The following is a 27,078-nucleotide window of genomic DNA, read 5'->3' on the forward strand; positions in this document are numbered from 1 at the left end:
GGGTGAATTTTTTCCCATTTCAATTTTAACAACTTGTTTGTTTCTGGATTGTCTTGATTCTTTGTGGAGATTTCACTACTGAACCTGAATCGACCATATTTTGCCCTTAATACACAAGCCTTTTGAATGGGGATGCGGAAATCAATTGTATGAAATTGCTAGTGGAATTTGCGTTTAATGAAAGAAATTATGTTTGTTATGTTACTCAACTGTTGTTACAATTCAAATGACCATTTTATGGTAAACTGGGATAAAATTTGGGAATAAGTTTGCCCACTCTGAGCGGTTGATCTACTGATTTGGTTGAGCAAGTTTTTTCAGAGGACCCAAGCATCTGACTGGAAAGTGATCTTATCAATTCAAGCTTTTCACCAAAAACCTGCCAGCTACTCCCAAAAACTAGGCTGGTGGCACTTTTTTAAAAAAAATGTATTCTTGGCAACACACTTGACCACTCAAAAGTATATCTCAGATTGTAAAGATTAAGATATTGATGTTCTCCATTTAAAGAAAAAGGTGCATAAAAAAAAGCAAAATATCGCAGAGATAATGGGAACTGTAGATGCTGGAGAATCTGAGATAATAAAGTGTGGAGCTAGATGAACACAGCAGGCCAAGCAGCATCTTAGGAGCACAAAAACTGACATTTTGTTCCTTTTCTGATGAAGGGTCTAGGCCCGAAACGTCAGCTTTTGTGCTCCTAAGATGCTGTGTGGCCTGCTGTGTTCATTTTGTTATCTCAAAATATTACAGATGCTAGAAATGCAGCATAACACAAAATACTGGAAATGCTCAACTAGTCAGGTGTCACCTGTGGAGAGAAGCATTAAATGCTTCAGGTCACTGAAAGGTCATTTCTTTCGCCATTGATGCAAGATTTGTTGAGAGTATTGCCAACATTTTCTAGTGTTATTACACAGACCAGATGGCCTTTCCACAGTACCTGATTTATCTCCGTAATTGTAGTTTTTGAAAAGAGCATCATGAAAAACTTCAGTTAATTTCTTCCAAATACGTTGTTAATTTGTCCATTACTTTGCTAACAATAACTTACTGTTATAGATTTTGGTAAGGATTAATGATGTAAAAGGGCCAGAGTGAAACTTTAATGATGTTGGAAAGGGTAAGATCTGATAAGAGAGCAGACAAAGATGATCTTGGTAATGGGAGAATTTTTTGAAGTGCATGGAAGTCCTTCAGGATTTGAATAATATGGAGACAAGAGTGTGTCTTCGGTCAGATGAAATTGCTAAAAATTTAAATATAATGTGAACTATATGTTAGAAGTTTTTTAGAACCGTCTCTTCCATTTTTATAAATGAAAAATTCAGTTTTTGTTGGAACTGATCTGACCATAATTTTATTTTTTAAAAATTCATATTAGGTATAGTAGTTAACGAAAAATGTTTTAAATACTGAACCTGCTTAGATCCACCAGTATCTCAACAGACATCTAATGTTTTAGATGAGACTCCTTTGTTAGAACTTGGATATTCTGAAACAAAGCCACTCCCTGACAGATCAGCTTGTCATTTCTGCTATGGATGGGTGAAGCAGCTCTGCTTTACATAATTAAAATTAGGCTGTACCAAACATTACAGTCCTTCATACAAATCCCACTATCAAAGAAGTACAGCTATGCACAGTTTGTCATTTCCTTCAGAGTAGCTATTCAAATGTACCTTGAAATTACTGATGCTCTAAGCAACTTTTTAAAATTTAAATCAAAAAAAACTTCATGTTTTTTAATTGGTTTTAATGTCTAGTTTTAAACTTTGAAGTTTTTTTTTTGTTTTGCACAATTGGTTGACATACATGTTACTATTGAATAATGGTAAAAACAGTTATTGTGAATGGTTTTTCTGCTTTTCAAGTGTTGATCTTGAATTCTTGTTTGGTGTCTAATTTCTTGGTTTAGAGACACCTGGGCATGGCAGTGGCTGGGCTGAGACACCGCGGACAGACCGTGGAGGTGATTCTATAGGTGAAACGCCAACCCCTGGCGCAAGTAAAAGAAAGTCTCGTTGGGATGAAACACCAGTTAGTCAGTTGGGTGGCAGCACTCCGTTGCTCACTCCCAGTGGAATTACACCAAAGGGCACACCTGCGATGGCTATGGCAACTCCTACACCAGGTATGTGGTGATTAAAACAGTAGCTATATTTTCACTTATTTTAGATTTGTCTTATATTTTTGATGATAAAATGCTGTATTATAAATTCGGATACTTAGGCTGTAGCTCAGTAATCGCATTGGCCATTTGGGCAAGTACCAAAAGGGCCAGTTTCCTTCTCAGAGTCCAAATGGTGTACGTGGGACAGTGATGCTGTTGAAGTTGGACCCGTTCTTGTCTATCTGCAGACACAAACAGTAGTTACTGTTTGATCATGACTCTTAAAAATTGGACCGACAACAGTTAACTCTTTTATAGAGCAAATTGGTTGAACTAATTTCTAATTTTAACCAGCAAATGTTGTGATGCAAGCTCAGTGCTTTCAATCCCATTATTGAAAATGATCGATTTATAAGGTGTTAATGTCCAGAATAATGGAATTTAGACTATTTCATTCCTGGCAAATGTAAACAGACTGAGTAGGAAGTGAACTCAGTTACAGGTTGTGGGAAGAATAAAATGTTACTGAATTGTTTTATGTTAAAAAGAATTCAGATGTTAATATTTAGAGGTAAAAGAGAGAAATAACGAAACAATTCAACTTTTTAGGTCACTTGATGAGCATGACACCCGAGCAACTACAGGCATGGCGTTGGGAGCGGGAAATTGATGAAAGAAATCGCCCACTTACAGATGAGGAACTCGATGCAATGTTCCCTGAAGGCTACAAGGTAATGTAATAAACTTTTGCAATAAATAGAAGGCACTGGATTTTCTTGGCAATTATTCATTTGAGGAGAATGTATCCTACTGAAGTTATGTGAACTGATGACCAGAACATACCTGCCATTAATATCTATCTGCGTATTAAGGACGAATGCTGTTGTTTATTTTGTACTTTGGGTAATGTACATGTTGAAACAGCATTGACTAAAAGTACAGATATCAGGAAAAACCATGCAGATTGAAGTTATGGCTGGTTATTCTGCTTGCTAAGTTTTCATCAAAATTTCTTTGTTATCACAAGGTTTTCTTTGTGTGCTGGATGTCTGTCCGATCAAAATATCACATTCTGGCTTATAGGCCACTAACTTCAATTCACGCTTTGTTTTTTACCCAGTTCACCTTGTCCTAGGTAGCTGTCATATGAATTGCAACTTTTCTGCAGCTGACTGTTAATTTATTGGGTGCAAAAAGTGGGAAAACAAAGTTATGCCATTAATTCCGCAGTCAGTTTTTGAAAAACGACTGTTGGGCAGCCCTGAGAAATCGTTGGTGAGGCATTATCTTGTAAAAGTAATTATCTCCTCATGAGGTCTCTACGATTTGTTTGTTTCTGGACAGTGGCATTGTTCAGTAGAAGGCATTTCTCTGGGGAAATGGTTGTTTGCACTTTGAAGATGGTGCAGAATGAATGCCAGGTGAATTGCTCAAATTTTGAGCTTGACCAAATGCGGTCATTGTAGTCTTCATTTATAACAGAAAAGTGAGATGACCAAATTGCATGAGGTATGTTGGCAGCATATTGCAAAAGGTATCCAGTATTTTTGTACCAATTCAATAATTTTCAGTGGACTTGACCTATAATGTTTGCTTTCCCTGATTTGAAATTGAAAGGAAAGTTTGTATCTAAATTATTGCTATCATATCTTCAACAAATATTAATAATTTTCTTTTAAATGTACATAGGTCCTTCCACCTCCAGCTGGTTATGTCCCAATCAGAACACCTGCTCGTAAACTGACCGCAACCCCAACACCACTTGGAGGTCTAACTGGATTCCACATGCAGTCTGAAGAGCGCAGCGCAAAGAACATGAATGACCAGCCCTCTGGGAATCTTCCATTCCTGAAGCCTGATGACATTCAATATTTTGACAAATTACTGGTAATTTGGTTTCCTGATTTACCCCCATTAAAATTGGGTATATGCATGTGAATGTGAATTTTTTTTCTGATCAGGATTTATAGCTTGGAATCATTGGTACCATACAAAGTTTTGTGAATGAGCTTTTGGAAGTTGTTTTTGTTGCTCAAGGTTTGCGTGTAAAAATGCTGGCGTGCAAACAGAAGTAGTTTCCTCTTGGAAGGAACAAGTGTGAAACCATAGACAATCAAAATGCTTTGTATTGTTAGGAGGGATAATGGTATGTTCCAGAGCACTAAGTATGTGATGTAATATGGGTTGCATCATCATGAGATGGAAGAAATATATCAACATGATGGGTTTGCACACCTTTTGTAGTTGTCATCTCGAGAACAACTTACGGTTTATGTGATTTGTAAAATGATAATCACCGAACAAAAAGGTGAAAGAAAGTGAAGGAGGAGTTGAAAAAGTACAACCAAGGGGAAGGACCTGGGAGCAGGAAATGAAGTGGAAAGATTTTAAAAATAATGTGAATGCTTAGGACATAGTAAGGGAGAGGAACATCTGAAGTCAGTCAGTCATACAGTTTAAGGCACGTATTGTAGAGGTAAGTTGGCAAGATCATGAAGGAATTTCAAGAGTAGAATCTTATCCTTTGCAGCTTGGAAAGGATGGCGCTGTGGTGTGAAACATTTGTTTGGGATGTATAAATATATATCCAGAATATATATGTATAGAGAGAGTTTAGTTTATAAAAACAATATGCAAGTTTGTCTTTAAAGTGATTGTGAAATGGATTACAGTCTTGGCAGTTGGGTATGGAGGGAGAGAGTGAGGCATTACAAAAGATGCTGTGGTTAACCAGGTTGTTATGGTAATTGTTTATGTTCTATTCCACCCCTGCCCTTAGATAACACACAAATTAGGGTATGGTGATTGGCATTTTTGGCTTTGAGTCAGATGGTTGTGGGTTCAAACACAACTGAAGATTGTGTCAGCGTAGGTTATACATTATAGCGGGAATGGTGCACTTTTCAGACACCTATCAAAAGCTGTAAAGCTTATGTTTGTCACACATTGATAACTCGACTCAATCTCTGATGTGACTAATTATGTCCAATGAAAGATACAAACAAAATGCTGGTTATTCGTATAATATTTGACATATTGTATGGGCGCATTTATCTTTATCCAGGAGTGCTGTACTTAAATATTTTCTTGTTTAAAAATGTTGAAATAAATACTGAGAATTGAAAGCCTTTTTGAGAAATCAGATTTAAAAGATTCTGCTTTTGACAATATTTGTTATCTACCTGATAAGGTTGAAGTTGATGAATCGACATTAAGCCCAGAAGAGCAGAAGGAAAGAAAGATAATGAAGTTGCTCCTGAAAATAAAGAACGGTACTCCACCAATGAGGAAGGTAAAAATATATATTTCTTTGAAAGTTGTAACTGGCTATGTACTGTTAGAGCAAAATAATGTTTTTTCTCTCCCTCTTTCCAGGCCGCTTTGCGTCAGATAACTGATAAAGCCAGAGAATTTGGAGCTGGACCCCTGTTCAATCAAATTCTTCCACTGCTGATGTCCCCAACACTTGAAGACCAAGAGCGTCACTTGCTGGTTAAAGTTATTGACCGAATTCTGTACAAGTTAGATGACTTAGTTCGACCGTATGTGCACAAGGTATGTTTATATTTCTGTCCTTGGCTTTTACAGGGTTCCTGTAAAGCTCGATGCAGGCAGGAAGAACAACACCTCATTTTTTGCTTAGACACTTTACAGCCAGTAGGACTGTTTAATGAGGTGCACAACTTCAGAGCATGACCATTCTGCACTCCATTTCTCTTAAATTCTCCATTCTCCCCTGGGAATGTCTTGTTGACTTTATTTCAGCGGAGTGGACCTGTTTTCTCCTTCTTCCATACCTAATATTTACATCTATTTTATATACCTATCTGTACCGCCACAATGTCTGCCTTTTGAGATGCTACTGTCAGACAAGGACAGTCTGTTCCTTCCCTCTACGAAAATCACCATTCTCCTGCTCCATTCAGTTCCAGAGAAGAGTCCTACTGGCCTCAACCTGTTATGTTTTTATTTATGTTTGGATTTGTTCAGTTAAATTTTCTATATGAGCAATTTAGAAACATGGGAAATGTATTATTTGTAATAAATTGGTCCTTCCTAAATGCTCAAGAACATCATGGGAAATCATTACCATGAACGCTGGTCTTTTGGTGCTTCCACAATGACTTTAGATAGGATATTGTAGAATTTGAACCGGTGATGAAGAAATAACACTCAGTATCTTCATTGAGGAGCTCATGTCCAGTGATGTTGTTGCTTTCTTTTTAATTTTATAGGTAACACAGTTGAGTCACAGTTGCACCAGTGCTGAGTATTGAACCCTATGCAACAGTGCACTGACTGACAGTATCTTTAGTATTATAGAATTGTGAAAATCAGGAATTTACTCTACAGAAGGAAGTCATTTGGGCCATTGTGTCCATGCCAGCCAATAAGTAGCCATTTTGCCTAATTCCCATTTTAGTAGCTGAGACTGTAGCTCTGTAGGTTACTGTACCACTTACATATCCAAACATTTGACAAATGGTCATGATGATTTTTGCCTCTGCTGTCCTTTTTGGGCATCAAGTTACAGACCACTTCTATCCTTTTGGGTGTAAAGAATTGCCCACTCATCCTGTCTACATCTCCTACTATAAATCTGTAACCTGGTTATGAGCCCCTCAGCTAAGGGGAGTATGGCCTTGCTATCTTTCTAGACTGCACACAATTTAATTCATCAGTTAGTCCTAACTTAGTTCCTTAGCCTGCTATCTTCCAAGGAAAAAACATTCGTCTATTCAGTCTTAGCTAGTAACTGAAATTCTCCGATCCTTGCACTGTCCATGTACGTTTTCTCAACACATTGTCTAGTGCTGTTACAACTTTGCTGTTGTATAGTGATCAGAACTGCATGCATGATTCCTAGCCAGTGTTTATATAGTTGCAGTATCAATTGCCAGTTGTTACATAATGTGCTTTGTCTAATAAGAGTACATATCCCATAAACATTATTGATCATCTTGTATATGTAGCCAGTTATCTTCAGGGATCTGTCGACTCTGGCATCCCTCTGTTTTCCTACACTTTGGAATATCCAACCATTTATTGTGTATTCTCTTGTTAATCTTTTCCCATAAGTGTGACCTCCCATTTCTCCAAATTCAATTACATTTGCCACTGTTCTGCATACCTGAATTATCCATTGATATCTTTCTGCAGTCTTCAGCTACCTTCATTGTCGTAGAGGTGCTGGTGTTGGACTGGGGTGGCCAAGGTCAGAAGTCACATGACACCATGTTATAGTCCAGCTGGTATATTTGAAAGCTTTTGGAGTGCTGCTCCTTCATTAGGTGAAGTGGAGGAGAAAAAAGCACACAGGCACAGAATTTTATAGACAAAAGAGATCAAAAGATCATACAAAAAGTGCGAGTGGAGTGTCGATAGTCTTTGATAGCCAAGTTCCGTACCCACGAAGACTGCCTCGACCGTGATCTTGGCTTCATATTGCTACCCATAACCCCACCACACTGTTGTGTCTTGACATTATCACCTTGATGACTTATGATCTCTTTACCTTAATTAGTTTGTACAGTTTTGAATTATTTGTTACATTGATTAGATCCTTGGCATGAGATTCTCATACGTATTGCGTTAGTTCCAGCACTTTGGTTTGTCTGCAACACCACCTTATTTTTAATTATTTGTAATTTATCTCTGTCTTAATGAATCAGATTATAGGTCATCTCTCCATTTGCTACTCAGATATACTCACACCGTCTGATGCTTTTGACTTGCAGGGATTTATTATTCAGTGTATCGACACTCCACTCACACCCGTTTGGATGATCTTTTGATCTCTCTGCCTAAAAAATTCTGTGTCTGCATGCTTTTCTTCACTTCACCTGATGAAGGAGCAATGCTCCAAAAGCTTGTGATTCCAAATAAACCTTTTGGACTATAACCTGCTTTTGTTTGCTTTCTGACCGTCTTCTTCATCTGTTGGATGGCCAGTTCTTATATTGTCTGCACCTTGAGCATACTCCCTGCACTGATGCCCTTGTGGTGCAATGTACTGTCCCTACTTCTACGCCAAAAGATCTGAGCTTAAGATTCACCATTCCAGAGGTGTGTCATAACATGTCTGAAGAGGTTGTTGATTTTTTTCAAAAAAAAAATCAAGTGGATTGTTGTGGGCCTGCAATTGCAGGAAAATCAAATTGAATAAAGGTGGCCAATTTCCTCCCCTGAGTGATGTTAGTCAATGCATTTCAAATGCAGCTGTTGCTGTTGCATCATGGTAGTGGCCCTATCTCTGGGCTTGAAGGACCAGGTTCAAATCCACCTGCCCCAGTCATATCATGATATGTTTATGCAGGATGTTTAAAAATATCAACCCCCCTCTATATTCGTTTCCAAAAGCTTGCTGTATACCACAAAAAAGCGAAGAACCCAGTGGAGGCCTGCAGAGATTCTTGATTATTGCAGCTGCGGCCCCATATGGTGCAAGATATTGGGTAGAAATGTATTTGGGAGAAAACAAAGGATTACAATACCCTTGTGTTAACAATCGTGTAAAATGGTTTTGAACTGTTCATTGGAGAATACGTTTGTGTGAATGTTGGATGAAGACAGGAGGAAGATTTTGTAACTTCCTGTTGAGCAGTCCTAACACATGATGAGATACCAAAGGTTGGCTGGTGCTGTTTGTATACCTATTTTAGTAGGAATCAATGTTACCTTTGAAAACAGGTACAACCTGGTGTGCAACATTATTTTTCCTTGAACTCCGTCGCTAAATTTTGCTGAACCTGTTAAGGAAAGAGACGAATAACAATCATGCGTAATTATAAAATCCTTCTAATGTGTTGTTTTCTCAAATAATGGGTTATGAAGTCATGATCGCCTAATTTCAATCATCTTGCTGTTGGAAGCTGATGAACAAGGGCTGCCTGGTATCCTTCAAGGTGAGAAAATCAAAGACTGAGCCAGATTGAGCTGTTTATTCAATTGTTTCTGGTTATAAAGAGACAGTTGAGAGTTTCTTTTAATGTAATTAAAGAATCTTCATTTTCTTATGAAAGAAATTTGTTGAAATATTTTACAGATACTTGTGGTTATTGAGCCATTGCTGATTGATGAAGACTATTATGCGAGAGTAGAAGGCAGAGAAATTATCTCAAATTTAGCAAAGGTATGTAAGCATTCACTTTCATATTCTATTGAATCCTGTGATTTTTCTCAAAATAAAGGAACAGATTTGCTTCTCTAAGTCTAACACAGTTTATTTTTCCTGTGTTTTTTATTTAGGCTGCTGGTCTTGCCACAATGATTTCCACTATGCGTCCTGATATCGATAACATGGATGAGTACGTGCGTAACACAACAGCTAGAGCCTTTGCTGTTGTTGCTTCGGCTCTGGGTATTCCATCGTTGTTACCTTTCCTTAAAGCTGTGTGTAAGAGCAAGAAATCGTGGCAGGCTCGGCATACAGGAATTAAAATCGTACAGCAGATTGCCATTCTAATGGGTTGTGCCATCTTACCTCATCTGAGGAGCTTGGTTGAAATTATTGAACATGGTATGTTTTGTAGTAGTTACGGGTATTATGCACGTTTGTCCAGTCTGACATGAATAACTTTGAGAAACCATTTAATAATTTGTGAATAAACTGGAAATTTTGTACGTTGTTACATGAAGCAACGCGCTGCCTATTTTTAAAAATGGTTTCAAATTAAGAATTTAGTTCCGTGTGTCAAAACTATTTGTGTAAATTAAACTTACAAAATGGACCTTTTTTCACAGGTCTGGTTGATGAACAGCAGAAGGTTCGAACCATTAGTGCTCTGGCTATTGCTGCCTTGGCAGAAGCTGCAACTCCATATGGTATTGAATCATTTGATTCTGTTCTAAAACCATTGTGGAAGGGTATTCGTCAGCACAGAGGCAAAGTAAGACTGTTATCATAACTATAATTTTACAAATCGTTCTGTGGTTTTAACTATTGACTGTGATCAAATCTTGCTAACTAAGTGAAATAATAATGTACACAGGTCAAGAATATCTCAAACTAAGGTCTTTTTGATTTCTACATTATGTCTCTGACCACCTGTGTTTGAAGCATCATAGAATCCCCATAGTGTGGAAACAGGCCCTTCGGCCCAACAAGTCCACATTGATCCTCAGTGCATCCCACCCAGATCTGCCCCTCCTATAACCCACCTAATTTACACATCCCTGAACACTATGGGCAATTTAGCGTGGCCAGTCCACCTAGCCTGCACATCATTGCACTGTGGGAGGAAACCGGGAGAATGTTCAAACTCCACACAGACAGTCGCCCTTGGGCGAAATCAAACCTGGTTGCTGGTGCTGTGAGGCAGCAGTGCTAACCACTGGGTCACTGTGCTGCCCCATCATGTTTGAAGACTTTTGAGATCTTTCCCACTTTTTGCAATGAACAGCATAGGACAGAAATTGTAAGATTGATTCAGCAATTGTGATTTGTTAATCCATATGGCGAACCCCTTGGTGAATGCAACGCATTTTCCCTGATAAGGAAACCACAGCGGACCACTTAAAAGTAAAATGTAAAAATTCACCACTTTGTAATCAGAAGACATCTGTATCAGTACTTCTATGTCAGTTTCTAATCGCCAAATATAAATGCTGCCTTTTAGGGTTTGGCTGCCTTCTTAAAGGCTATTGGATATCTTATTCCTCTCATGGATGCTGAATACGCTAATTACTATACTCGTGAAGTGATGTTGATCCTTATTCGAGAGTTTCAGTCTCCTGATGAAGAAATGAAAAAGATTGTACTCAAGGCAAGTTCATAGTAACATGATTGAGGTTACTTTGTAGAATGACTGTATACGTTAAACAAAGATAATTTCTTGGAATAGTTCATTTTCTAAGTTTTCAGCTCCTAAATGTGGTTCTTTGAAACTTCCATGCAATGTATATTTCATAAAAGCACATTTCCTGGATGACAGTGTCTCTGGCAAGGTCAGCATTTTATTACTCATCCATGATTGCCCTTAAGGTGGTGGTCAGCTGCTGCCTTGACCAGATTGGCAAGCACTCACCATATGCATTGCAATGTGTAATCTTGCACTATATTGACTCTTCAGATGTGGGAAATTAGGCAGTCAATTTGCATAAGGAAACTTCCATAAACAGCGAATAATTAGTTCGTTGAAGGATGTACATTAGATAGAAAATAAGAGATTTCCACCACCCCTCTTGGATACAATGCAGTGAAATCTTGACTTTCAGCTCATTAATCAAATTGGGTCATGTTTAATCTAAAAGACAGCACCTCCAACTCCCTCAGGATGCCATTGGGAGTGTCAGGCTTGATTTATTTGCTTAAATCCTGGAGTAGGACTTCTAACTTAGAGGTCAGACTGCAAACTGTCGGGCCCGATAGATTACTCCCCCTCCCAACCAAAGTCTTTTACCTATTGTTATTTCTTAGCTTCACCCATATTATTTCTTGATATTGTACTCATTTCGTCATGTACTAATAAAGCTACCCCACCACCCTTTGCCTCCTGTGTGTCTTTTTGAAAAGTCACCTATCGTGATTCTTTAGTTCCCAGATAGTAATGTCAATATAATTGTATCTGTAAGCCTCTGTTTATGCCTTAATTTGTTTATATTTGATATACAATATGTTTAAGTAAAAAGCCATTAAAATTGTCTTTGTTTCCTGTTAGTACACCAATCCTTTCTATGCCACTCTGGATATCATTATTTAAATAGTTGCCCTGCAACTCTGCTGTGTCTTTTTGCCTGTAAACCTCTATGTCCCCTCCAAAGCCTTTTTAGTTTAAAACCCTGCCTTTGGCCCTGATTATTCAATTTTGCTAAGTCCCAACATAGTTCAAGTAATGCCCAACCCGAGAGAACATCTCTATTGTACTCAAGTACTGGTGCCTGTGCCCCATGAACTGAAACACATGCCTCCCACACCAATCTTTTGAGCCTTGAATCAAACTTCTTGACTTTAGTTACCTATGGGAGGTTTACCTGTGGCACAGTTGGCACTCCCTCAGAAGTATTGGTTTTTAATTTTGCTCCTAACCATTAGAATTCTTTCAACAGAATCTCCTTTTCTAGACCTGTCAATGTTGTTGGTCCAACTATGATTGTATGACAATGCAGCCTTCAGGACTGGCATTCACAATTGCAGAGAATGGGGTCTGTCACCCTAATAATACTGTCCCTTAGCACTACTTTCATTCTCTCTGCAGTCTCTTCTCAGCTACAAAGCTTACAAGAACTCGTAATGGTCAAATAGACTCGCAGGCAGAAGCTTGGCAAGCACTACCACCTGGGCCCATAACTATCTCACCTGAAGTCTCGTCCTCTTAGAGTCATGGAGTTGTACAGCATTGGGCACAGACCCTATGTTCCAACTTGTCCATGCTGACTAGATGTATCCTAAATTAATCTTGTCTCGTTTGCCAGCATTTGACCCATATTTCTCTCAAACTCTTCATAGTCATATCCAGATGCTTTTTAAAATGTTGTTAATGTACCCACCTATATCACTTCCTCTGGCAGCTCATTCTATATGCACAGTACCATTTCTGTGAAAAAGTTGCCGCTCAGATCCCTCTTACATCTTTTTTCCTCTCAGCCTAAACCTATGCCTTCTAGTTTTGAACTCCCCTACCTTGGGAAAAAGACCTTGGTTATTCACCCTATCCATGCCTCTCATGATTTTATAAACCTCCTAAAGGATCACCAATCAGCCTCCGATGCAGCAGGTAAAAAGCCCCTCAGCCTCTCCATACAGCTCAACCCTGGCAACGTTCTTGTAAATCCCTTTTGCGCCCTTCCAAGTTTCACAACATCTTTTCTATATTAGGGAGACCTGGGCTGAACGCAGTATTCCAAAAGTGACCTAACAATGTCTTATGCAGCGGAAATATGACATCCCAACTCGATGCACTGACCAATAAAGGCAAGCGTACTAAATGCTACCTTCACTACCCTGTCTACCTGTGGCTCCACATTCAAGGAACAACGAACCTGCACCCAAGCTCTCTTTGTTTGGCAACAGTCACTTGGACCCTACTATTAAGTGTATAAGTCCTGCCTGATTTACCTTGCCAAAATGCAACACCCGTTCCATCTGATCAAGGGTCACATTGTACTCTTGAGGTAAAGTTGTCCACTCATCTACAGACTTCACAACGATTTCTCCTGTATTCATATCCAAATCATTTTTATATAATTGTCTAAAAGCAGTAGACTTTGCATCGATCCCTGTGGCACACTGCCTTCAAGCCAGTTTTGTACCCAAATAGCTTAGCTCTCCCTAGATACCATGTGATCTAACCTTGCTCACCAGTCCACCATGCAGAACTTTGTCGAATATCTTGCTGAAGTCCACATAGACAACTACCTTTATCAATCTTCTTTGTCACTTCTTCAAAAAACTCTGATTAAGTTAGTGAGATGCAGTTTCCTATGCGCAAAGCCATGCTGACTATCCCTAATCCGTTCTTCCCTTTCCAAATTCATGTAGATGCTGTCCATCAGAATCCACTCCAACAGCTTAGCCACCAGTGACAACACTGTTACTGGTCAGAAGTTCCCTGGCTTTTCCTTACCACCTTTCTTAAATAATGGCACCATGTTACCCTTCAATCTTCTGACACCTCACCTCAAATATCTCAGCAAGGGGCCTGGCAATCACTTTCCTAGCTTCCCGCGAAGTTCTGGGGATACACCTGATCAGGTCCTGGGGATTTAACCACCTTTGTGCGTTTTTAACAAGTCTGGCACCTGTAATGTGGATACTTTTCAAGATATCACTCTTTATTTCTCCAAGTTCTCTCGCGTATGTATCCTTTTCCACTGTAAATACTGACATGCCTAGAGGTCAGATTTGAATGATCTAATCTGAGGGGGGTGACTGTTTTTGGAGCAAAATGTACAGGTAACTTTCCAGCTTCCTGATTTGTCACACTATCTGCAGCTTAGACTCCAGCTCATCAACTGAGTTGAACTGTGAATGCCTCGGATATGTTCACTCGATATCACCTTGCTATCCAGTAGCTCCTAAATGCTGCTGGAGCTGCACATTACCCCCCCATCCTGTAAACACTGTTGTATTTTATTTTATTTCAACAGTTAATTACTCTAGTATCTGTTCTCTTTACACTTCAAGCATTCTGTGTTCGTTAGATTTTATTGTAACTTTTTTCACACCAGTATCAATCTTAGAATTAGCAAACAAAAATTACAAATGCAAGCTAATTACATTACGTTCACTTTAAAAGCAAGGAATAATCATCAATTGACTGCTTTCCTGCACTTTCAGCATTTGGTGTTTCATGGCATCACTTAGCTGTTTGTCTGATTTCAAATGAGACTCCAACTCACATCTCCTATCTTTTTCCATTCACCTTGCACTCAAGTATAATACTTTGAACCTTAGGAATAGTGAATCCTTACCAGATGCTCATCGATTTACCAGCTGCTTCTCCTGTAACAAAGCATGAATGAATTCCTGAGGCTGAAAAATTTAAGAGGCAAAAGCAACTAAGCGCCTCTTTTCGTTCCTGTGCTTAACTGTCTGAAGCACTGAACTCTGGCACTGTGTTATATGTCACACTCAAGATTTAGAGAATGGACAGGATCTGCTAAGATATACTTTTCATAGAGATGGTATGGTAAAGGCTCACCAGACCAATTCCTGGACCGACAGTATTGTCAAATATCAGGAAAGATAGTGTTGAGTAGCCTTTCTTTAGCTTCTATAGGTGACTGATATCGGGGGTGTGGACAACTGGGACCGAGATGGGGATCCTCCAGACTTCTACCATTTTTGTTCTTTCTTGGACTCTTAAAACCACTCTGCAGTGTGTGTTCAAGTGGCCCCATCGCCTTTACATAAGTTGAACGTCATGCATTATTTGTGCAAATACTGACACGAAGTTCTTGCAGCTCAGCAGAGAGAATAAAATAACGAAAAGTCACAGTGAACAAATAAATAGAGGTACTGGGCACTGCACCACAAGAGCCCTGCTTAGCTATCTTAACTGTCAACTGAGACCCCTTGATAGCATTCCAGCCTCTGAGTCACAATGTTTTGGGTTGAAGTAGTAATCTAGGTCCTGAGTAGAAAAATCAAGACTGATACTCCACTGCAGTACTACCATCTATTAGATGAGGTATTAAACTGAGGGTCCCATTTGATAGCTTATTGGATGTACAAGAATTCGTCGCATTACTTCAAAGAAGCTTAGACGTAATACTCCTTCCTTTCTCGGTGTGTGGACTTCCGAGGTCTGAACATAGTAGTAACTTCTGAAACCAGAAGATAGTGTGTCGGTATACAGTTGGGGTGCATGGAACATCAGAATGGTTGCAGTTTACAGGGAACATAGAGTGGAGATAAATTGCTGGTGTCCTGGCCAATATTCAGCTCTGTCAATGTCACAGTAATTAATTATCTAGTGATTATCATGTGGCTGTTTCTGGGAGCCTGCGTGTGTATTCTAACAGTGGCTATGGTTTAAAAGTGCTCAATTTGTTTAAAATGTTTGAAATTTCCAGTGATAAACAAGTACGCTGTTTGAAACAAGTCTTTGTTGAATAGTGAATGGAACTGAAACTCTGCAATCAGCAAGGAACGTGTCCACTTTCAAGCTCTTTGGAGGGAAAGCCATTAAAGAGCCTGGGTCATACCCTAAGCAACTTGTGCAGTGTTGTACTGGAATGGAGATGATTGGCCTTCAAACTTTTTCCTTTGTGCATGTTATAGCTTCAGCCAGGGGAGAATTTTACCCCGATTCCTAGTAACTTGGACTTAATCTTGACTTGTTGATGCCACACTGCTGTTTCCTCGAGGGATAATACTTTCAACTCTGGAATTCAGCTATTTTGTCCACATTTGGGCCAAAGCTTCGTGATTCTGAGAACCTGTGGGCAGATTCCTGTAACTCTTACCAGTGACAACTCCTGTCATTTTGTTGATGATTAGAGAATAGTTGAGAATAGATTGATAACTAGTAGAATTGGCTTCATCCATTTTGTGGCAGGACGTAGCTGGGCAATTTTCCACTTTAACAGGCAGATTGCAGTGTTGGAACAGCTTGGCAGGACGTGTGGTTGGTTCTGTAGCATATGTTTTTAGCACTGTAGTCAAGGTGTTATCAGAGTTTGTAGTTTTCCTGCTCCAGTGTGCACAGTTCATTTGTCATGTGAAGTAATTTCAATTTGTCTAAATCCATGCTTCTGTTATGGTAGATAGCCTTTGGAGTAAGCTGAGAAGAAGTGTTCCACTTGTTGTTGAAGTGTTCCACTTGAAGGATTGTTGGAGGAGTGAAAAAGAAGTTGTCTTTCAGTTTGTTGTTATCTGAAGTGTACTGCTGAAAGCAGCAGATTCAGTAGTAAATATCAAAGGAAATTGGATACATGCCTAAAAAGGAAACTTTTTTTTGTACCTTTTGGGGAAAGAATAGGGCAGTGTGTCCAGTTGGGTAGCTCGTTCAAAGATTCATTATGATGGGCTTAATAGCTCCCTTCTGGGGGATATGGTTCTGCAAATGTTTATTTTCCTGCAAATATTTCATGATGTCCTGAATTGAGTTTTTACTTCTGGGCAAATTTTGAGTTTCTTAGTATTTTAATGTACATTACTTCTGGTGCATAAATTCAGTTGATTAGAAATCGATGCAAAAATTGACTCCCCTTTTGGTGTAATTTATATTTATACAGTGAAGCAAGGTGTACATAATGCTTCTGAAACATTGCATTTTTCTTCTCTGCCAATATTGCCTTTCTTCTGACTCTCCTGATATGTGCCTCTTCATTTTGGATAGCAAATGTTACCATTGTAACTAGGTTAGATGGCCAAGAATTATACGTCATGCATAATCTAAGATTCTTGTGAAGAGTTGTGGACTTATTCAACGAGCTGGCTCGTTATAGTTAAGACGTTTTGTCAACATGATCTGGTCTGTTGAGGTGTTTTCAATCATTCCAGAAGGATTGCAAGGATTTGTAGATGGGGTTGAAGTCCACATGCTTATTGTTTGCATTATGGGTGGAGAACCAGGCCTCTAGGAATTCCTGTGTGTCTAAGGTTAGCTTGAGCTAGGATGGTCACGTCCTCCCAGCTAAATTGAAGGCCTTCAATGTCCAAATGTACTGAGGGAGATTTTGTTGTGACGCCTCGCTGCTAGCTTGTGTGTGTGTGTGTGTGTGTGTGTGTGTGTGTGTGTGTTTGTCCGTCCGTTTGTGTCCTGATGGCTAATTTCCTTCCTGTCTGGCTGATGTAATGTTTTTGGCTGTCCTTGCATGGTATTTTGTACACTAAGTTGGTCCTGCTTGTCATGTGTATGAGGTCTTTGGTCATTGTGAGTGTTTGTCGTAGTGTGGCTGTGGTTTTGTGCTATCCTGATTCCTAGTGGTTCTAGGGGTCTTATTGTCAGTTCCACTATGTTCTTAACATATGGTAGTGTGGCCAGTGTATTAGGTCATATTGTATTCTCTTGGTGTTGTCTATCTGGTAGACATCTGCGGATGAAGTTGGTGGGGTATCCATTGAAAGCAATGGCCTTTTATATAGGTGCTGTTCCTCCTTTGCAAAGTTCAGGTGCGTTGCAGTGGGTTGCAGCCCTGCTTAAATAGTACCCTTTACACAGCTTTGTTTGCGGACGTTGGAGTGATTGCTGTGGAAATTGAGGATTTGGTCTGTGTGGGCTGCCTTCCTGTATACTGTGGTTTGGAATTTCCCGTTCGTTATTTGTTTTACCCTGGCATCTAGGATTGGAAGTTGATTGTTGCTTTCCTCTCCTCTTGTGAATTTGATTCCTGTGAATACCTTGTTGCTGAAGTGATATCTCTTCTAACTTGTATCAGTGATAATGGGAACTGCAGATGCTGGAGAATCCAAGATAATAAAATGTGAGGCTGGATGAACACAGCAGGCCCAGCAGCATCTCAGGAGCACAAAAGCTGACGTTTCGGGCCTAGACCCTTCATCAGATTCATCTCTGATGAAGGGTCTAGGCCCGAAACGTCAGCTTTTGTGCTCCTGAGATGCTGCTGGGCCTGCTGTATTCATCCAGCCTCACATTTTAGTATCTTCTCTTCTAACTTAGTGCATTTTGATGACGATGCCGTTCCATTATATCCACAGTTTTGGTTGTATGCAGGAGAGGGTCGTATGTTCCAATCTTTGCATGACTGCCTCTGCAATAAGTCCTGAGAAGGGTGACCGCATAGGTATGCCATAATTTGTTTGTATACTTGATTGTTATAGGTTAAGTGTCTAGTGAGGCATAGGCCCTGATAGTCGATGAGTATGTAGTCCTTGCTGATGGAACTGTCAGTCGGTGTTCCTGTTTCCTTTAGTAATGTGGCCAGTGTTTCTTCGGCTAGTGGAATGTCAAGTAGCAGTGTAACGTCCAAGGATACCATAATCTGGTTGTCGTTAATTCTGACATTCTTGAGGTTATTAAGGAATTCCTAGGTTGAATGGATGGAGAGGGATGATCCGTCAACTCAGTGTTTCAGTCTTTGTGGGTCCTTTGCCAGCTTCTGCATAGGTGTGCCCGGTAGGAAGACAGTGGGTCTGGAGGGGATATGTTAGTGTATCTTTTTTGGGCAGTCTGTACAAGAGTGGGGGTGGGGGAATGTTTGAGCCTTCTGGTATCATTTTTATGTAGTCTGTCTTGGTTATTTGCCTGTCATTCTTTAGTCTCTTTGTGTTTGGGTGATCCTATTTCCTAGCTGTGGTGTTGGGTCTGTCTCCACCTGTTGGTAGGTGTTTGTATCTGCAAGCAGTGTCTGTGCTGCTTCCATGTAGTCTAGTTTGTTCATGATAACGGTCATGTGCCCTTTATCCGCTGGTAGGATTATGATGTTCCTGTCTTTCTTGAATCCTTAGAGTGCTTTCCTTTCTGACATGTTTAGGGTGTTGTAATCAATCTTCCAATTCGATGTAGGCATTATAATCTATTGGATGGCCTGTTGAATTTCATCTGAGTCCATTGTTTTATAGTGTAGCTTCCAGAGTGGCCATGAAGTCTGTTCTGTTCACTCAGAAATTCCTAGAGGCCTGGTTCTCCACTCATAGTGCAATCAAAAAACATGTGGAATTAGACCCCACATATAAACCCTTGCAAAAATAAAACTGAAAATGACACAAAACCCTTCAACAGACTGGATCAAATGAATACTAAGTGGAATAGAATATCGCTTCATCAGAGGCTGCACCGATGGTGTTACCTGACATGGTGATGAAATGTCTGAACTATAACCAGGCGGCTCGGCGAGCAATTCAACAACCACATGCATAAACTAACCTATGATTATTTATATTAACCCATAGAGTATTAAATTTAAAATATATCAATGATACAGGTTTAAATAATTTCTAGCAGTGCATCAGAACTATAAAGAACTGAAATGAATTTGGATAATAATTGGTACATATTATTTGAAGGTGGTGAAACAGTGTTGTGGAACAGACGGTGTGGAAGCCAACTACATCAAAACTGAAATCCTTCCCCCTTTCTTCAAGCATTTTTGGCAGCATCGAATGGCATTGGACAGAAGGAACTACAGACAGGTAAGATAAAGTTTTTAATTTGGTGGAGATGTTGAACACAGTGAAGGAAAGAAATTCAAATAAAACTATTTTAAGGGTTGATAGATATATTTAAAGTGTGTGGGTTTTTCTTAACTTTGCAATTTAGCTAAAGTTAAACGAAGGTGGAGACATTGTATCTACAGTCAGGGAGATGGTTGACCACTGGGAATGGTAGGAGAGGTAGCTAGGTAGTGTAGGTGTCTTCTGTGGCTCTCCCCATTTCGAGCAGGTATGTCGTACTGTGGAAGAGAAGTTTTGACCTTTCAGGGAGTATAGCATTGACAGCCAAGTTTCTGGTACCATGACTGGTTCATCTGTAATGAGGGGTATGTCAGGTTCCAAGTGATAGATTGTAGTCGGGAACTGTATATTCTAGGGTACCGACAAACATTTTCTATGGTCATCAGTGAGACATTAGGATGGTGTGTTGCCTCGGTGCTAGGGTCAAGGACGCTTCAGAGAGGATGCAAAATAATCTGAGAGGGGAGAGTGACCAGCAGGAGGAGGTTGTGCATGTTGGTGCCATAAACATAGGTAGGGAAAGGGTTGAGGCTCTGCAGAGAGAATATGGGAAACTAGGCAGAAATTTAAAAAGCAGCCCCTGGAGGGTTGTAATATTTGGACCACTACCAGTGTGACATGCAAAGATTCACATTTTTGGACCATTCGGATCTCTTCAAGTGTAGAAATGATGTAAGAGGGACGGAGAATTGGAAGGAGAACGATATGTTTGCGAGGGGATTTGCTAATGGTACAAAAACTGAGATTGTGTTGCTATGTAATATGGAAATGGTGGAGGCAGGTACAATTACAACATTTAAAAGACATCTGGAAGGGTATATGAATAGGACGGGTTTGGAGGGATGTGGGCTAAGTGCTGGCAAATGGGACTAAGTCAGATTGGGATGTCCGGTCAGTGCAGGTGAGTTGCATCGAAGGGTCAGTCTCTACTCTCTGAATGTATGGCTGTACTGACTTAAGTTCAAACAAATTAAATTTAATTTAAGCCTTAAAGCAGAAGTTTAAAAGCTGTCTGAGATTGGCAGCCAGTTAACATGGAGATTGATTAAAACTGGTTTTTGGAAGCTTGAATTCAGTTGTTGTTCAGAGATCATAAAATGAGGCCTCCTCAGTGCTGGTTGGACTACTGAGAACCAGATCCAAAGCTCATGCTCTTTGTCCTACTTTTTGTTCTCCAGTATTGAGTTTAATTGATCAGCCTCCCCTAGATTACAAACAATTGGTATAGTAAGTAATCCTGAGATTGCTGCCGTTGAGATCCTACTTTTTAATTTCTTTCCTGATGCTCTAAAGCCTATTTTCAGGACCTCATGCTTCTTTCTACTCATGTTGTTGGTACCATCATACAACTTCTGGCTGTCTGCCTTTTTTTTTGCAATTAAGAAATCTAGTGGTTTGTTAGCCTTTTGTTGCAAAAGGATTTGAGCACAGCAATAGGAAAGCCCTACTTCAACTGTATAGAACCTTAGTTAGACCATAATTATACTCAGTTGAGCATTGTATCTTCACTTTTGAAAGGACATGAACACATTGAAGAGAATGTGTAAGAGAATTGTGAGAATAGTTGCAGGAATGAGAAACTTGGTTATAAAGACAGACTGGAGAAGTTAGGACTTTTCCTTGGAGGAACAAAGGCTAAGAAGAGATTTGATGGAAACTTTGAAAATCGGAAGGGAGTCAGCAGAGTAGATGGGAAGAAACTGTTTCTGCTTAGGAGAGGATTGAGAATTGTTGGGACATATGTAAGGTTAATTTTGCAAAAAAGCAAATGTAATGCTGAGAAAGACTTCACACAGCAAATACTTGGTATCTGGAACACACTGCCTGGAGATATGATGGAGGCAGGTTCAGTTGAGGAGTGCCAGAGGTGATTGCATTAATTTTACATGTAAATTTATTTAAACTAAAACAGTAGTCAACATTGTATGAAAAAGACAGCCGAATGGCTAAGCGAGCTGGTGCAGACGTGGGCTATTTTCCCTGTAACAATTATTGATTGTGATTAGTTGATACAGACGAGGGCTGCAATAAATTATAGGCAGGTATTAATAAAACTTACAGAATGGGTATATGGTTGGCAAATGAAATTCAACATTGATTAAGTGTCCGCGTTTTAAAGAAAAAGTCACTACTTGGAAAATAAAAATCTAAATGTGCTACAGAAGCAAAGAGAAGTCAGTAATGGGTCTTATTAAAAACGAAACAAGAACCATACCTTATTTTTAGATGTAAATTGGAAGTGGAGAGATCTGTGTACCATCCCCTTCACTGGATGCACTGGCGAGGGTATTAAAAAGGATTACCCCAGAACAGAAACAATAAATAGGCTGGATCTCTTCTCTTGAAAGCTGAGGTCTTCAAAATTATAACTAGCTTTTTCTCCTGGAGAAGAGCAAATAGAGAAATCAGTGAAATATGACAGTCAAATGAATTCATGAAAAATCTTAACTCAATAAGTAGAATGATTGTGGAACTGATTTAAACTGTATCATTGCATTTAAAGGGAAGCTGTGTCGGTAAATCGGGGCATACAGATTAGAGATTTATCCTAGAGTTGGATGAGAAAACTGGGAGGAGGCTTAAGTGAAGCATAAATGCCAGAAGTTGCTTGTTAGCTTGAATATCCTTCCCTGTGCTGTATAATCTGTGTAGTTTAAGATGTTTCCAGTGGGGATAGGTAAGTAGAATTACCAGCTATCAAAGTCGGCCTCATTTGTCCTAAATGAATTGGATGAAAATCCCTTAAAATGAGTCATTTTCGTAGGTATGAGTAGCTGAATCACATGGATTAGTGAGGTCCCAATTTCATGACGGAGTCTGCAGTGAGTTTCCAGACAAGTCTTGATCAGCAGTGGGCATATTTAAAATGGATGGGAGTTTTAGGTGGGTAAGGGGCAAGTATTATCCTATGTACAGTGCTCCACTTCATGCCTTGTACTAGTTGTGCATGAGTCAAATTAGTGGTGATTGTTTGGCCTGGCAGGGGGGCTGTCAGTGTTCACACAGGTTTATAACGCCGAGCCGTAGATTCATACAGCTTGGAAACAGACCCTTCAGTCCAACTTGTCAATGCCAACCAGACATCCCGATCTGACCTAATCCTATTTGCCAGCAATTGGCCTCCAAACCCTTCCTATTCATTTAGTTATCCTGCTGACTTTTAAATATTGTAGTTGTACCTGCTGCCACCAGCTCCACTGGCAGCTCATTCCATACATGCGTTACCCTCTGGAAAAGTTGCTCCTAAGGCCCTCCTTAAATTTTTCATCCGTCACCTTAAACCCATTCCCTGTATTTTTCGACTTCACCCATCCTCGTAAAAAGATCTTTGGCTATTCACCCTATCCATGCCCCTCATGATTTAATAAGCCTCTAAAAGGTCACCCGTCTGCCTCCAATGCTCTGGGCTAAAAAGCCCTAGCCTATTCAGCCTCTCCCAATAGCTCAAACCCTTCAGTCCCAGCATCCTTGTGAATCTTTTCAGCATCCTCTCCAGTATAACAACATCCTCTGTACAGAAGGGTGACTAGAATTGTAGAAGGTATTCTAGAAGTGGTCTTACCAATGTCCAATATAGCCATAACAAGATGTTCTAACTCCTGTACTCAATATTATGACTAATGAAGGCAAACGTGCCAAATCTCACCACTCTAACTGCAGCTCCACTTTCAAGGAACTATGCACTTGTAGCCCTAGGTCTCTTTGTTTGGCAGTACTCCCCAGTGTCAACTGTATAAGTCCTGCCCTGGCTTGCCTCACCAAAATGCAACATTTCACATTTATCTAGACTAAACTCCATCTGCCACTCCTCAGCCGATTGGCCCATCTGATCAAGGCCTTATCGTATTCTGAGGTGATCTTCTTTACTGTCCACTGCACCACCAGTTTTATAGTGTCTATTGCAAACTTACTAACCATGCCTCCTTTTTCACATCCAAATCATTTATGTAAAATGACAAAAAGCAGTGGACCCAGCACCAATCCCTGAAGCACACTGCTGGTCACAGGCCTCCAGTCTGAAAAGTAAACCTGTACCGCTGCTCTCTCTATCTTCTTTCTTCAAGCCAGTTTTGTATCCAATTGGCTAGCTCACCCACATCCCTCATGATCTCACCCTACTAACCAGTCTACCATGTGTAACCTCATCAAAAGGTTTGAAGTCCATATAAATGTCCAAATGTCATGGCTGCCTTTGAAATACTTTAGGATGGTGAAACAGTAGTTTAGCAAGGAAACAACACCAATGGGATGGAGAGTATTGACAAAGGAGAGAAAAAGAAAAATGGTGACCTGGTAACAATCCAAAGACTGGTGATCTGAAAATCACAGGTTTAAGTCGCAACAGCTCTCAGTGACTGCTGGATTGAATACGTTTGATTTCTTGGACTTGGAGGCATTAACAATGATTGTGATGTTGTCATGCCGTGTGTTCTGTATGTTATGAAAAAGCATTGCAACAGGGTCACAGTTTGTTGCCAGAAGTCTAGGATGTCTTCCTGGTTTATAGGTAAATGGATAGTGATGTATATAAGGAAGGAAAAGAGAAATTAAAAATAAATCGTTATTTGTATCCTCCAAATTCTGTTCCTAAAGCCTCCTGGTAGAAGTCAACACAAAACAGGCCATTTAGTGCAATTAATTAGAATATGGGTGAACTGCAGTGAATTTTTCCACATTCCATGGTATTTTGTTTTTGTTAAGATTTATTTCAGTTTTATTTTAAGTTTTAGTTCTATTAAATATTCGAAGATTCAAGATTTACAACCATTTGAGCAAAGGAATTTCAGATTTCCAAATCTGGTACAGTACCCAAAACTTAAGTGCTGTGTTTCTTCGGGGTCTGACCAAGACGATGTACAACCAAAGTATTTTTTTTTCTCTGTATTTTGATCTCTTGATATTGATTCCTTAAGGATAACATTTGACCTCTAAACTATCTTATGGATGTTTACGGCGCAGAAGGAGCCCTATTGGCCCATCATGAAATGCTCGACGACAAAGATCTGGCTACAGTAATCCCATTTTGAGTTCTTAGCTCACAGCTCTGGAGACTGCAGCAGCATAACTGGATATCTAAATATTGCTAAGATAATGAAATGTGAGGCTGGATGAACACAGCAGGCCCAGCAGCATCTCAGGAGCACAAAAGCTGACGTTTCGGGCCTAGACCCTTCATCAGAGAAAGGGATGGGGTGAGGGTTCTGGAATAAATAGGGAGAGAGGGGAGGTGGACCGAAGATGGAGAGAAAAGAAGATAGGTGGTGAGGAGAGTATAGGTGGGGAGGTAGGGAGGGGATAGGTCACCCTCTCACCCATCCCTTCCTCCCACCCCAAGCCGCACCTCCATCTCCTACCTACTAACCTCATCCCACCTCCTTGACTTGTCCGTCTTCCCTGGACTGACCTATCCCCTCCCTACCTCCCCACCTATACTCTCCTCTCCACCTGTCTTCTTTTCTCTCCATCTTCGGTCCGCCTCCCCCCTCTCCCTATTTATTCCAGAATCCTCACCCCCAACCCCCTCTCTGAAGGGTCTAGGCCCGAAACGTCAGCTTTTGTGCTCCTGAGATGCTGCTTGGCCTGCTGTGTTCATCCAGCCTCACATTTCATTATCTTGGATTCTCCAGCATCTGCAGTTTCCGTTATCGCATCTACATATTGCTTACATGTTTGAGTTTAAGATTTCCAACTGAGTGGAAAAAATTCTCAACTTTCCTCCTAGTCTTCTACCTCTTATTTTAAATCTATTACCATAGTTACTGACCTCTCTACTGATGAAAAATGTGCCTTCCTATCAGCTGTATGTGTGGCTCTCAGTCTTTTATATATGTATTAAATTTCCCTCCCAACCTTTGCTGCTCCAAGGAAAACAACTCCGGCCTATCCGATGTCTTTTCATAGCTCAGGCCCTCCAGCCTAGGCTGCTTCTTGTTAAATCTCGTCTGGACCCCCTCGAGTGCAAGCAGTTTCTTCCTGTAATGTGGTGATGAACTGCACACAGTAGTCCAGTTGCGATCTAACTAGCTTTTTATACTGTTGCAATATAACCTCCCTGTTCCTGCATTCTATGCCTTGCTTATTAAAGGCAAGTATCCTATCTGCTGCCTTAACTACCTTTTTCTACCTGCCCTGCTACCTACAGGGATCTGTGGATATGAACACCGAGGCTGCGATGATCTTCAGTATTTGCATGGTCCTACTATCCAAAGTGTACTCCCGTACCTTATTAGCCCTCCTCAAGTGCATTATCTTTCTTCCTTCTGGGTTAAATTCCATTTTCTATTGCTCTGCCCACCTGACCCCTGCCGATCTCCTTCTGCAGTTTTTGGCTATCCTCCTCACTTCTTGCAGCCCCACCTGTTCTCATGTCAACTGCAAGTGTTTTGCTCCTATCCCTGTATTTACGCCCATATAATTAATTAATATAATGAGCCCTATGGTAGTCCGCTGGGAACAGACTTTCAGCCATGGAAATATTCCGATGGGGTCTTACTTTATTCAAGCAGTCTATCACGAGGATCTTTTCAAAAAACTTGCTTAAGCCCATGTAGGCCACAGCCTCTGCATCACCCTCATCAACTCTCCTGTCTACCCCTGCAATTTTCCTGTTTCCATAACAAATCTATGCTGACTGATTAATCTGTGTTTCTCCAAGCACAATATCAAGATCTACTGGGAAAGAATGTTCTGGCACACATGAGACCGGCTACCCCTGGGTTCATCACTAAAATTTAGATTTTATTCAAATTTTCCTGCCTGATGAACTCATTATAACAGGTTTCAGCACTTAACAAGAAACTACTATTTTAGCCAAATTTAGTTCTCTATAGATTCAGCCTCTATCCTTTCTCAAACCCCGATGTACGTGCATATATACAAAATAAAAATATACAGATGCCATAGGTGGATGGGTAAAAAAGGACAATTCAGTTTAATAGCACCAATCCACAGGATTGAAATGGTGTCCTTTTTGCTTATTCTGGGTCCTTCTAGTATCCAGTTTTCTTCCTTCCAAGACCTTTACTTCAGACACAGAGCAGTTGGTACACTAATTGTTCAGCCTCTCAGTCATTGGTTAGAGGCAGTAGCTTATACTTAAATGGTGAGTGAGAATAGCTAACTATTTTCTTATACTTTGTTACACCTCTGCCAGAAGAGAGAGATGCTGTCTTTTTAAGAGTTTGGAGGATGTCTCTTCCCTTACTGCTCACACAGGCTGGCCACCTGCTCAGGGGCCAGACAGTTGTCAGCACACCACTCACTCTTAACCAAAACCTTTTCAGCCAGCACCCTGTCTATGGGCAAACATGTCCTGAACACCCTCAAGATGCTGATGAGTCTCCAGTATCTTTTTCCCCACTGCTTGAACAAACCGACACTATTA

General features: G+C 40.2%; 1 protein-coding gene across 2 annotated transcripts in view; it reads left to right on the forward strand.

Moving 5' to 3' along the window:
* Window positions 1–27,078, forward strand: part of sf3b1 (splicing factor 3b, subunit 1) — a 56,865-nt gene that overhangs the window by 12,843 nt on the left and 16,944 nt on the right. For both annotated transcript variants that reach the window (XM_048533803.2, XM_048533804.2), the window contains 10 exons: window positions 1,919–2,134; window positions 2,723–2,844; window positions 3,803–4,000; window positions 5,304–5,405; window positions 5,489–5,668; window positions 9,159–9,245; window positions 9,362–9,632; window positions 9,857–10,002; window positions 10,732–10,878; window positions 19,527–19,652. In XM_048533803.2, coding sequence (XP_048389760.1) covers window positions 1,919–2,134; window positions 2,723–2,844; window positions 3,803–4,000; window positions 5,304–5,405; window positions 5,489–5,668; window positions 9,159–9,245; window positions 9,362–9,632; window positions 9,857–10,002; window positions 10,732–10,878; window positions 19,527–19,652 — 1,595 coding nt within the window. The remainder of the gene's footprint in view (window positions 1–1,918; window positions 2,135–2,722; window positions 2,845–3,802; window positions 4,001–5,303; window positions 5,406–5,488; window positions 5,669–9,158; window positions 9,246–9,361; window positions 9,633–9,856; window positions 10,003–10,731; window positions 10,879–19,526; window positions 19,653–27,078) is intronic.

Source organism: Stegostoma tigrinum, chromosome 7 (assembly GCF_030684315.1).
Source record: "Stegostoma tigrinum isolate sSteTig4 chromosome 7, sSteTig4.hap1, whole genome shotgun sequence".
NCBI lineage: Eukaryota > Metazoa > Chordata > Chondrichthyes > Orectolobiformes > Stegostomatidae > Stegostoma > Stegostoma tigrinum.